At 35.7% G+C, this 13,413-nt stretch overlaps 1 protein-coding gene across 5 annotated transcripts; it reads left to right on the top strand.

Moving 5' to 3' along the window:
* LOC140871259 (carbon catabolite repressor protein 4 homolog 6) lies at nucleotides 1-11,033 on the top strand. 5 transcript variants are annotated; one of them, XM_073273684.1, is made up of 16 exons: nucleotides 1-136; nucleotides 435-864; nucleotides 2,136-2,299; nucleotides 2,572-2,637; nucleotides 3,623-3,675; nucleotides 4,279-4,360; nucleotides 4,453-4,502; nucleotides 4,650-4,731; nucleotides 5,770-5,862; nucleotides 5,993-6,025; nucleotides 6,134-6,222; nucleotides 6,314-6,537; nucleotides 6,658-7,430; nucleotides 7,588-7,673; nucleotides 9,765-9,849; nucleotides 10,696-11,033. In XM_073273684.1, exons 1-16 carry the CDS (start codon nucleotides 50-52, stop codon nucleotides 10,759-10,761), a joined length of 2,463 nt encoding a protein of 820 aa, XP_073129785.1. In that variant the 5' UTR covers nucleotides 1-49; the 3' UTR covers nucleotides 10,762-11,033. The 5 variants fall into 5 exon arrangements, with proteins under 5 accessions (XP_073129785.1, XP_073129788.1, XP_073129784.1 ...); XM_073273687.1 differs by having other exon boundaries at nucleotides 4,638-4,731; nucleotides 6,314-6,378; XM_073273683.1 differs by having other exon boundaries at nucleotides 4,638-4,731.
* Nucleotides 11,034-13,413: the final 2,380 nt, after the last annotated feature.

The raw sequence follows: 13,413 nt of genomic DNA, 5'->3' as shown, positions 1-13,413 counted from the left end.
TGCAAAACGAATATTGAGCTGACATACCCAGTCTTGGACTGGAGGGTCTATGAAACGCCATCCCCATTTTCACTATATCGCGGCGGCTGCCACCACCGCCGACTCCGGCGTTATCCCCATGTATTACGCCCCACCTGTAATCCCCACCATCCTTACTCTTCAACGCACAAACTTGCATTCGTAGCGCAATCATACAGTCTCTTGCATAGCAACTTATGTTTCTCGTCGCAATATGATTCATTTATGCTATGTTGCTATAATTGTCTGTTTCGGATACACATTTTCAGCCTTCAAATTGGGATTATAAGTTTTTTTTTTCTTTTGAATTTGTTTGGGATTTGATGAATTTGGGTTTTCAGGGTGAAGTTTTGGTGTTTTTAATGGCTGTACTGATGGTTTTGAAATGCGTTTTAAAAATTTTGGCCGATAAATAGTTTAGAAGGTGGCGCTCTCAAGGCGGGAGAGGATATTCAGACATACCCCCGGGTTCTGCGACTGGTGTGCACCCGGAAGTCATTTCTGGAGACTCCCACTTCCACTCGGTTCAAGACGCCAATCGCGGTTTCAGATCCTTGAACCCTTCATCTCAGCAGAGTTTCAATGGTGTTCCTCTTGCACCCCAGTATTACGCGGCCCAACAATTTTATGGGAACAGTCCGCAACAGCAGTTTCCTGGTCGAGGGCCCTATGCTGATCATAATCAACGATCATATAGACCACCACAGTGGCTGCCACGTCCCCCTTTTGGAAATAATCAGCAGTTTAAGGGCCAGGAGGGGCATCAGCAATTTAGACCAAGGGCTTCAAAGCCTCCAGATTACCGTGCCTGGGATTATGCAAAACCAGGACCGCCTCCTAATTGCGGTAGTTGATTGTATCTCTTTGGCCTTTTTTTTGGATTAAAATGAGTTATTAGTTTTAGTTTCAATGCACGAGTTCAGTCTTGATTAGAATAGTTTTCTCTTGGTTGGTTTCATGTAGGGGGTTTAGACTAGTTGGTTTCATGTAGGAGGTTTAGACTAGCAGCTATGGGAACAAGCTTCCATTTTTGGGTATAAATTATTTGTTATTTTCAGTTAAGGGGACGAGCATGCCCACTATAACTTCTGTTAACCTATTATTTTATATGGCTTTTCCTACGAATCAGGTCCATATCGAGTATGGGGTGGGAGTGGGGTGATTGACCCCCCTCTGAAGTTTCACGTGTAATTTATTTTAGAAGTCAATGTTTTGGTCCCTAAAACATATTATTGCTTAGTTCAAAATCTTACAAGGTTAGTTCTTTATAGAATTATGTGCATTCTCAATTCGGATTCACTCCATAAATATTAAATGGAGTGATTTTTATGTGAGAAAATTGTATGGGCATGTGTAGAGCTGTATACCGTCTCTTTAAACAAGAAATCTAGACTGGCTAGTATCAGTTATTTCTATCTTTGTAATTGTGATGCTTTGCTCATATCTTTTTGACCTGGTTGAATTGGGCAAAAAGCAATGCTTTGGGGTCCAGGTCCCAGTCATATTGTAGACCACTAGACCTGGATATTTTTTTCAAATAAAATAAATACAGTTCTTTTCTAGGTTGAAATTCCACTATATCATCAGCAGTCATAGTGAAAAGTCATGTGGTTAATGCTTCTGCAGTTATGGACCATTATATTTGATTATTTTTAGTTCCTCTTTTACTTATATCATATGTATGATCAAGGCCTTGAGAAATTTGATTTGCACTGGTTGCTTGAGTTCACATTGATGCCTTGGAGAACAATGCCTTGAGTTGCAAAGAAGTTCCTTCATAGTTCAGGAATTGTTGCTTTCTGAGAAACATCCATCTCTTTTCTACGTTAGAGAGTCAAGCATGTTCATCATCAGCAATGTCGAAGAACACACCGTTGATGCTTGTGGAATAATGGACCACAAGCTTTAATTGCACATAATTTTTTGTCTTATTTACATAAACTTTAAGGTATATGAGGGCTTCAGAAATTTGATTTCCATGTGGCTGCTTGAGTTTGCATTGATGCACATATAAGTGAAAATCTCTGTTATGTTCCTCACTTTCTCCTTAGGTTTTCACTTAATTTTTTTGTTGACTTAACCTCATTTTGCATTTGTTGTCACTTGTTCCTTTGCAGGGCGGTTCACTGTTCTGTCGTACAACATTTTAGCTGATTACTTAGCTTTGGATCACTGGCAACTGTACTCTCACATACCTCAGTATATCTTGGACTGGAGTTGGCGCAAGAGAAGTATAAGTTTTGAGCTTGGGTTATGGTCAGCTGACATTTTATGTTTTCAGGTGTGATGCATTTGCAGGCTCATGTCGTACAATCTTGGCAACTCACTTTTAAGTTGCTTCTACATGTGAAATAAAGCACATGCATTGCTTGTCATCATTTTTTGGTACTCTTGAGAAGACCATGACACCTCTTTGGAAGTGCATCATGACAAGTTTCTCTATAGCTTGTCTTTCAATTGATTCTAAGTTTCTAGCCAGTTGGGCGTGTATGTATGTGACTGCTTATCTCGTGGTGCTGGTATTCATTTTATTTCATCTATTTGGAAAATCAGGAGGTTGATAGATTCCAAGACATAGAGGCTGAACTAAAGCTCCGTGGATACAGTGGCATCTGGAAGGTGACCTGGAAAAAGCTTGCTTGCTTGATGTTATCACTTTGAATCTGGTTCATCTCATGTGATGATTTCCTGCTCTATTTGTTTTTGGTCTCGTCTTGTGCAAGTGCTATTGATATTGCATTTACATTTTACTCGGTCAAGGGGCATATGAATTTCAAGACATAGCTAGTCAAATTACAAGAGTGTTGAACCCATCCCTTATGTTCTTTTGTAAATTATGGGTAAATATGCAAACATTTTTTTTTTCTTTCAAATGTACATCCTTGCACACTCTTTTCCAACTTGACAAGAAAATTATTTTCTGGAAGGGCAAGTATTCTTGAGAAAGCAAATTTGCTATTTGGTTCCATTTTCGGGCTGCTGTAAACTTTGTTGAATAGTTTGTAAGAAGTTCTTAAACAATTGGGAAAATTATTTTTAAATATGTTTTTTTTATATATATTGGTAACATGTTTTCTTGATATATTGGTATATCTGATTTCTAATTAGAAACAATCTAATGAATATTTAGGTGAGAGTGGTGGAAGAAGGGTACCGACCAGAGCTGTATTACTTGTTAAGCTAAAAATTTTCTGTCTTTTATCTTAATTTCTGAATAAGTTTGCTTTGAACCTGTAAAAACTGAGAAATCTTTGCCAGAAACTTTTTAATTTGACATGCTGCTGGATTTTCTTTTTGCTGGCAGTTGGTTGCTTGAGATGCACCATTAATTCATTAGTTTCTTGCAGTACCAGTATTTATCTTTGTTTGAGGTTGGATGAACATTCTCTCAGGCTTCTTTGCCTCAATTTTTAAGGAAAAATAATTTGGTATAAGTGATGTTTAAAAGATCTATTGCATGATTTTCTTATTCTCCATGTCTAAAAATTAAGTTCTGTGTATTAACTACAGCGTTATTATTATTTTTTCCATGTGACCTATTTAAGAAGATGATACAATTTGATTACCAGAAAATTGTTTACCAGTGATATTTTATTTATTGCAGATGCGAACTAGTAATGCAGTTGATGGTTGTGCTACATTTTGGCGTGTTACCAGGTACAGATCTTATGTTTTCTTGACTTCGTAATTGTTAGTGGAGAAAAACACCCGTTTTTGCATGCTTCAATTGGAGTGATTAAGTTTCATTGTAAGAGCTAAGAATCACTTATTGCCTGGGTATGCTTTCAAGCAGCAGAAAAAGTTTGTATGTTTACGGTCATGATATTTGAAAACACGGTCCTCATAGCATGTATAGTCCAGGTTTTGTATTACTTTATTGGCACGATGCTTCCACTACGTCTTGCCACATGAGAACGGCAAGTATATCAGAATTTGGTTATCATTTTATTCACCAAAAGAACCATTCAAAGAGCTTAATTAACTTTGTTTTCTTTTGACATGTATCTCACAATTTGGTTATCATTTTATTCACAAAAGAACCATTCAAAGAGCTCAATTCACTTTGTATTCTATTGAAATATTTTACTACCATCTATTTCACTTGAATTTAGTATGCTTCTATGACTTTAGAACTCTGTAACCATCACATTAATAGTTCTAGAGACCAGAAAAACTCTTGCGAGTTTTCCTTTGTCTTTGTTGGTTTGACAACTATTTTATACCTTTACTTTTAATTGATTAAGTTCAATTGTCTGCTAGATTCAAGTTGCTGCATGAAGAATCTATTGAATATAATAAGCTCGGCCTTCGGGATAATGTTGCCCAGATATGTGTGCTCGAGGTGCATCAGTTATAAAAATATTTAAGAAGCGTAAACAGAAACTTCAGTTCATTTCTTGTTCCTTAATTCGTTATATATATCTTTTTTGACAGTTTGTGAATGGGAAAACTACAAACAATGACCTATCAGCTCCCTCTACGGGGTAGGATGTGCATATTCTCTTTACCTTTTGTTGTGAACAATTCTTCTAACTTTGTGTTTCACATGCTAATTTTCTTTAGTTGTTAGTGGACGTGTACTTTTATCGATGGTTCAATTATCTGAAATTTTCTTATAGTGGAATTTACAGCTTGGAAAAGTCTGACAGCGTAGTTGTGTGTAACATTCATGTGCTTTTCAATCCTAAAAGGGGAGATATTAAACTTGGGCAGGTATGATTGTTGTCCAGAATGGCTCTGATTATTCTTCAAAGTTGATGTGAGACTAACTGATTTTATGTTGATCTTCATCTCCTTAGATTAAAATTGCTTTGTTTTTGGTTTTGTTTATGTTTTTTTCTGCTTGGACCAACTTTCTCTTCTGTGGCATTCAATCTTTTTGCTAATTGATTCAAATTTCAAACATGCACGCATAACTATAATCCAAATTGGCTAGCTACTATTTTTGACATATGAAGGTCGAAAACATTAGGGAATAGTTGAGTTGCTTGTTCCCGTCGCCCTCCTCTCATTCTTGCTTTCAATCCCGCTCCCTCCTTTGAAACGAGAAAGAACCAGCTCTTATGCGTAATCATAGGTAACTGGTAAAAAAGGTGAAGTTTAAAGATGTTGCAGTACGGAAGTCGTCACCTTGCCCACCAGTTAAATGAGAAAGAAGATTTATTCTTTTTCCTTCTCGTTTCTGACCCCTTTGACAATTGTGGTTTTGGCCTGCTTATCCCCTGTGCAACGATTAACAGATTACTTGTGCCTTTTCAATCATGGCTTGTTGGTGTATTTTTGTGATCACATTCTGCTTATTCTGTAAATTTTATTCGTGAATTATGGATGCACTATAAATTCCGTCTATCAAACCATCAATGTATCCAGCGGTATATAGTATATCATACATTTCAATTTGTGACTTTGTGTCTCTATTATTCATTTTATCCGCTATAGCAGAAATGCTAATCACCTTTTGCCATTATATAATTAAATTTCATGTCTTAATTTGATGATTCTCATCTACTTAATATTAGTATTGTGTATGCAGTAAAATGGTTTCAGTTTTGTGCTGCTTAGCATATAGGCTATCCACTTTCTCTTACTGTTTTCTACCAATAATAATAATAGCTTAAATATCGGAGTTCAAATTTAAGTAGTAGTATTTCCGTTTTTGGATTTTCTGAAATTTAATAAATATTTAAAAGTCAACGTATAACACAATTAACTTCTTTTTCATATTACCATGACTTTTTTTCTGCCTGTCAGATCAGAGTGCTTCTGGAGAGGGCTCAAGCTGTTTCAAAGCTTTGGGATAATGCTCCTATTGTAATATGCGGAGACTTTAACTGCACTCCAAAGGTTGTTCATTTATTTATTGTCAATGCTTTCTATCCTTGAATTTCTCGCCTCATGTTCTTGTAAAATGTGTTAATTTCTTCTTGGCCTTGCTTGTATTTTGCACCGACTCAATGGATATTTTTGGTGTCAGAGCCCACTGTACAACTTTGTCTCAGAGCGGAAGGTAGTAGGTCGCTTCAAATTTCATTTTTGATTTTTCCTATTCTTTAGATCCACACAGATGATAAATCTTTTGGATTTTAATCAATGGCTTTTTTTGTACCTACTTCAGCTAGATCTGTCAGAACTGCCACGAGATGAGGTTTCTGGGCAAGTATCTGCCGAGACAACCCCTTCACGTTCTTCTTACCATGATTTTAGGTATATATATCCACGGATTTAATATTTTACTAGTGAGCTCAAGGAGTCTTGTTTCCTGCTACCGAATGTTGAACATCATTGTATAATGCAGGGCACAGTCTGCTCATGATTCTGCTCAAGCTTTTGTAGCTAATCCTGAAAAACCAGAACAAGCAGGTTTTTCATCAGATATGAGCTACTTATCATATGTTAATGATTCCAATAGTGAATCACCTGAAGCAAGCCATTCAATTTCTAATTGTTCACTGGTGGATGAAACCTCTAGGTTTTGCATTAGTGAAAATCTTATGACTGAGAGTGCAAATCAACTGACATGTAATGTTTCATCAGATACTTGTGTGGGAAACAATATGCTTACTTCATGCAGCTCTCCCTCTATCATTGATGAAAGTCTCGTCATTGCACAAGTTTAAGCTGGATCTCGTGTTTGTCCAGGTATGGGAACAAGTCATGCAACTGCTTCATTGGAGTCTGGTTTTGAAGATATCCACGCAGAGGCAACTGATAGTACACACAATGACAATGAAAATGCTAGCTCTACTCTCAGAATTAGTTCCTCACAAAATTGTGTTGAATCAAATTTTCTTAAGTTGCATGAGTCCCAAGATGATCAGAACAAAAATTCTGTAGTCTCTGATGGTCATTCTGGTTATGATATACAAGTTGAGGCTACAGGGGCCTTGAGCTCTGACGTTTCTCAAATCAATCAACCTCATGATAGTTTGTCTCCTAAGTTTTTGAATGTTCCGTCACCTGAAATTGAGGCAACTATTTCATCTGTTTCAGCTGCAAATGACAATCGTGAGAATTTATCTACTTGTATGTCCACGTCATATGAATCAACAAATCCCGACTTTTTGTTGGATAAGAAGTCAGAAAACTTTTCACTCAATGACGTAAATGGGACGAAGGATAATGAATCCTGTGCGGATATCAACTCATTTTTGTCTGAATTACATAATACCGGCCATGCTCCTTCTGCATCTGATTTAAATTCTGATTCCCACAACCAAACATTGGATTCTTGTTGCGATGGAAATCTTAACAACAGCCTTGATGCCAATAATGAGGTGGTTATTGACAGCGGAAGATATTCCTATGTTTCATCAGCTTGGACTCCAATGGAAATGCAGACTGCAACAGGTAGTACAGACTGTAATGTCGTGGAACATCCCTTGAAGTTGAGAAGTGCGTATGCGGAAGTTCAGGTATCTATGGAGTGTTGGGGAAAAAACTATACCTTTTCAACTTTTTATGCACTTGTTTTTTTTTGAAGGCAACTTTTTATGCACTTGTTGAAGATGGCACATGGACTGAAAAGTGCTAAATTTGACAGCGTGATAATTTAACTTTCCCCTCTTGCAGGGCCCTTCAGGGTTAAGAGATCCTAGCGGGGAACCATTGGTTACCAGCTACCACAGACGATTTTTAGGCACAGTTGATTATATATGGTGAGTCTAGAAAACCTTTGACCACTGAATTCTCCTAATGCGGCTATTATCATTCTCTTGTTTTCCTGCCTTAGGAGAAGTATTTTCAAAATCACTAACTTGCGATTGATATTTGCATGTGAACTTTTTATGGATGGTAGTTTACATAGTGAATGTGTGGAGTGGGGAGTGATTTTCCGACAGCTCTTAATCAATGCTATTACCTATTCACATTTTAAATATATGGTAGTGTTCATATATGACAGTTGATTTAACTTGTTTCATATCTGACCTATAACCTATTGTGCATGTGGAAGGACTCTTTATTACCTAATAGGAGTTAAAGATCACCACTTTTTGAGGGATATGGTGCGATCGTTCTTTATATCTTTTCTAGGCACAACTAGATTTTCCATGATCTCGGTGGATATTCCTTATTTACTTGGGTGTGTGGAACAACTGGGTTGTTCCAGATCTTCAGGATATTCCCATATTTACCTTTATATTTTATGCTCATCGAGCTCTCCCAGGTGCTAAAATGCACAAGCTTATAGGTCGACTTGGCAGTACCACAGTCTCCTTATATTCCCTCCTGATTCTATAGATTGGAGCCTCTGTTATAGTATCTTACTGTCCTTGAGAAAGTGGCTGAAAGTTGGGCTATCATATTATTGCTAGCCCCCGACAGTTGATTTCGTGCTGACTAGTGTTTATATGCACATCTAATGTGTGCTTATTCTAGGTATGTCTAGTTCCTCATGAGTCACGTCCCCCATCAAGGTGATTTGTCATGTGAAATAAAAGACTCTTGGAAATTTTAAAATTGAATTTTGAAATCTGAGACATGTTGTAACTACGGAAAATTATGGTACTTGGTAATAATTTATTTGCATCTAAGATGTCCATGCCAAAACACATCAGCATGAAGTGATTTATTTGGGCTATTAATGATACAATTGGCCAACTTTGAGCTGATTTCACGAGGATAGTGCATCACTATGGTTGGGGTTTCGATCTACTGAATGGAGGGCTAAATATAAGGAGATCACTCCATTTGGGCACACAAGTGTTCAAATTTTCAATCTTTGGCGACACTAGACTTGTATAGGGATTGAAGATTGGCTCTGATTTAGATTGATAGCTGACTTTGTTTGCTTTGGACACTAGTATGCTTTTGTGGACCACTGGTCCATTGTTTGTATCCTAAGTAAATTCATATTATCAATATAATTATAGTTTCTTATCAAAACAAAAAAAATAAGGAGATCACAAATAAGACGAAGCCAACTTGCCGATCTAGCATTATAGCTTGATGAACATTTGTGTATTTTGTGTGATTGAGATGACTCGGTGGACATGAATTTAATAAATATGATATACCCCTCAAGTCTAGAAAAGCCCATCGTACAATGGAACCCAAGTTAAGGAAAATCTGAGAACATCCCTTGGAAACAACTGTATCAAATAGTAAGGTAAATATATAGGAAATAATTGTGTCAAATACTTATAAATATGATGAATCTTTGGCTTCTATTTGGAAAAAGACTTCCTATATCTATATCTATAAAAGGCAATAGTAAGGTAAATCATTTGTTACTTCTCAAATTACGCCATATCTTTAGCCTACACCTAATTTTGTGTCTCATTGCTGATTTGAACGCGCGAGGGCTTTTGCCAGGATCAGTCATGACGCATTCTAATGTGGATATCTCTAGTTAGTCACTGATATATGAGCGACTTCAGCAAGGGGAGAATTCCATAGGATCTTTTAGGGTTTTTCTAGCAGTTCATTAACAGTGATTCTAAGAAACTTTCCTTTTGAATATCTTGTCGGTCGTGGTGGAAGAAAATGATGAGGAGGGAGGCTTGGCCAAAGCATAATATATAGACCTTTCTCTTCAAGACTAATTATGAGGCAAAAAATTTAGTAAATATTTAATTCCTCATTTTGGCAGCTTGAGCCTTGAAATGTAATTTCAACATAAAATTTTAAACATGGAACAAAAAGGTGTCACCTCTGACTGGCTTGCGTGCATGTGCACTTGTGTTTCATCATGTTGAAAGCTAAATAGACTGGGCTGAAGCAGTTGCATCATATGCGTACCTGTTCAGGATTTCTGAAGATTTAGAAGTTTCGAAGGTTCTTGCTCCAATTCCTAAGCATGTTATGCTGCAAACTCGAGGATTTCCCACAAAGGTATGGGCTACAGTGTAACTTCTAATATATTTTCTGCACAACATTTTAAAACTGAAAGCTGCCTGAGAAATACAAATCTTCTGAATAATGTCTCTGAAATAATGAGATATGAAGGTAGTTGATTATATTTAAGATGAATATGGTTGTAATTTATTGAGTAAAAGTTCTCTCTTGTAATTGACAGATTCATCATAGGTTTTTATCTTATTTACATATTCTCCCTTGTTTCTGTTACTAAGAATTATGATAGCAATTCCTGTTAAGTTTTTAGAAAATCCATGACCCAACAAATGCGTGTTTAGGAATCTGAGGTAAAATGGGTTTCAAACGTTTGGGAATTATCTGTCCTATTCTTATTTACGACACATAGATTGTGTTATCACAGAAATACTCTAAAATTCCCTTGTCAACCTTATGTAGCAGATTTTGTGCTGTCATATGTAGAATTTAGTCAGTTTCGCCAATGGATGAGCATGCTCCTAGATTTTGTGAAAAGTCTTTTCGAAGGATGCAACACAATGTTAATTGATTTACTACAATTGTTTATACATGATGATTTAGATGTAGAAGCAGCGTAGGTACTTCCAAATTTATGCCACCAGTTGAACATATTTAGGTATATATGATGGAAAAAATGCAGATATTTACGAACTATATTCCATTACCTGTAACTGAATGATATTTGTGCTCCTTCGCATGGTGTACATTTTTGGCTAATGTGTCTGTGTTGGAATGTGCTTAATTATCTTTACTACTGAGAAGATGGTACTTGTGTTTCGTGTATGACTATTAATTTGATATACTTTAATGCCTCTGTGATTCTATCATCTAATTTGTGTTTTACAGAAATGGGGAAGTGATCACATTGCATTGGTTTCAGAACTGGCGTTCACTAAAGATGAGGTCTCTTAGAATTCCAGCAAATGATAGATGAGCTGTATCTGTGGATTTTTCTGGGAGTTTTTCCTCCTTGGGACTCTCCACATTTGCCAGCCGCAACCCACCATTATATTCGCATAGAAAACGTATTGCTAGCCATTCTTACGTGTCATCGCTGCGAGGTAGCCGTGCAATTTACTCGTGGAACTTGGCAAACAAATCAAGAACCCCTGGTACAAGAGAAAACCAGGTTCTCTTGTATCAAACAAAGTCCTTTGAGCCAACCGTCTTTCAGGCCTCGGGGGTGTTTATCTAAATCTCATGGCGAGTTACTTCTCATTACTTTCATTTTCTTATATTGCATGTTTACAGTGTATTATTGTAGGCAACGTTTGTGACTCGCTGGTCGAGCTTTCTTTTGTGGGGGGGGGTGGGGGAAGCAATTAGTGGTGTCTAACTATATTTCTTGAGCCATTAATGATGACAAAGTATTGCTTTGGAAACTTCGGGTTTAGCTTCTTGTAAATTGCCAGCACTTTTTCTATTACACAACTCAGGGAGATGGGGAGAATTCGTTGGTTCCCTCACAATGCATCGAGCGGCTGTATGCTGTGTTTTTGTCAGTGTTTTATACTTCTTTCAGTTTTAAAACTCCGTTTCGAAATTTATTTCGAACTTCATTTCTTGCCTACTTGAATTGCCTGAGATTATGGTCTGTTTTTGGATGAAATGATTTGATATGGATGAGAAGTTTAGTAAAAGCTCAAATACAAATGCTTTTGTCGAAATGATCTCATGTTAGAATTGAAACCATAATCGTAATTATAGTGAGCAATAATAACTGACGAAAAATGGTAAATACATGGAGTGATGGAACACGTAATTTATTGTAATTTGCATGAGTTATGTCCACTTATCATACCATGGGTCTGTCATCTGTGATACTGTGAAATACATGTGCACTGCACACCGCAGGTAAGAGGGCAACTCCATGGGGTGGATTGCAAGCAACACGACCCGACACGGAGGGGGACACAGAGTGGAACTAGCCATGAAGTTGGCGCACTAATCTCTAGCTATAGAAAATGATACACCAATTTTCAATTCATTCCCTCTCAAATACTTGATATCTCTACGATTCGACCTGGATTGAGGATATAAGTGTCGACGGGTACGTATTGATGCAAGTATTCCCCATTTTCCTTGAGTTTGTTAAGCTCAAAATGATGGTGAAATAGGTTTGGCATGTTTATTGCCGTTTTTGTTTCCATCCTACTTTTGAGGGTTGAATCTGTGTAATAAATGTCAACACCTTGATGTTTCATGCCGTAACTTTAGTCACATGATACTTCTTAAGAATACGTGCATGGCATTATTGAGTAAAAAAATGTTACATTCACAATTGACGTTACTTATTGTATATATATATATATATATGGAAATTATACACATTGTTATAAGTTATCTTAGAATTTTTTTTTTTTTAAAAAAAAAAACAGATCTTATGAGATAGTTTTGTAATTTCAAATGCAATAAATAACGTCAATTCACACACACACACATATATATATATATATATATATATATATATATATATATATATATATATCTATCTTCCAAGTAACAAGTTTTCTAGCTTGTGTCGACCATTTAAGGATTCAGTACCCATTTCATATATATATATATATATCTTCCAAGTAACAAGTTTTCTAGCTTGTGTCGACCATTTAAGGATTCAGTACCCATTTCATATGTTTTATTACCATTCAGTCCCTGTCAGAAATTTTATTTTTCTGCACTCCCTAATTCAGCAAAAAGTTTGTCTTTAACTCCCTGGGCTCATAAAAAAATTTTCGAAGTGAAAAATAAGTATAAAAATTTAAAAATCAGGTACAAATATATGAAATTTAAGTACCAAATATTTCAAATCTGGTATAAAAACAAGTGTTCTTGATATAAAGTTTTTTGTGTTATGTTTCATCTATCTAAAATCGAAAATATAAATCATGATTTGATACTCAATTTGAGGCAGTTGATGCCATAAATATATAGATCCATACTCAAATTAAATATGTTTGTACTCAAATATTTTAAAGTAGTACACATAAATTTTTTGATTTTCGTGATTCTTGAAATACTAATTTATGTACCGAATAATAATGAACAAATGCTTTAATATAAATATTTTGTACATAAACATGTATGTACAATATGTTTTTGATGTTAAGAAATTTGTTCGAATGTTATACTCAAAATCTTAATTTTTGTATCAGATCTAAAAGTGATAGTACTCCAACATCATATATTAGTACCATATATTTAATTTTTTATACCAATTTTTATATATGAAAAGAAATGTGGGACCAGAGAGTCAAAATAAAAATTTATTACATAGGGACTGAATCTTAAGTTATTATTGAACTTAGGGACTGAATCCCAAGTAGTCCTTTAAAAAATGTTACTACTGCGTAATACTCTACATTATTTATAGTAGTGTTTAATATAATTTGAAAATGTAATAGTGATGAGTTTAAAAAATGTAAAGAAAATTGATAGTGATTAAATTCATAAACTTTTCAATTTTTTAAACACACTAATTAATTATCATATTTAATAAATTTGTTGATTCCATAATACTGTTTTTTTACAGTTGAATTCATTATAACATAAGAGTAATACCTTAAT

Source organism: Henckelia pumila, unplaced genomic scaffold (assembly GCF_033568475.1).
Source record: "Henckelia pumila isolate YLH828 unplaced genomic scaffold, ASM3356847v2 CTG_461:::fragment_3, whole genome shotgun sequence".
NCBI classification, from domain to species: Eukaryota; Viridiplantae; Streptophyta; class Magnoliopsida; order Lamiales; family Gesneriaceae; genus Henckelia; species Henckelia pumila.
This window is presented reverse-complemented; position numbering and strand designations above follow the sequence as displayed.

What these genes read in the sequence shown, in the direction of transcription:
- LOC140871259 (XM_073273683.1), top strand. Translation starts at nt 50, where the DNA reads ATGAAACGCCATCCCCATTTTCACTATATCGCGGCGGCTGCCACCACC. An exon ending in TCTTCTTACCATGATTTTAG is followed by an intron (nt 6,223 to 6,313) that starts GTATATATATCC and finishes TGTATAATGCAG; the next exon opens with GGCACAGTCTGCTCATGATT. An exon ending in GTGCGTATGCGGAAGTTCAG is followed by an intron (nt 7,431 to 7,587) that starts GTATCTATGGAG and finishes CCCCTCTTGCAG; the next exon opens with GGCCCTTCAGGGTTAAGAGA.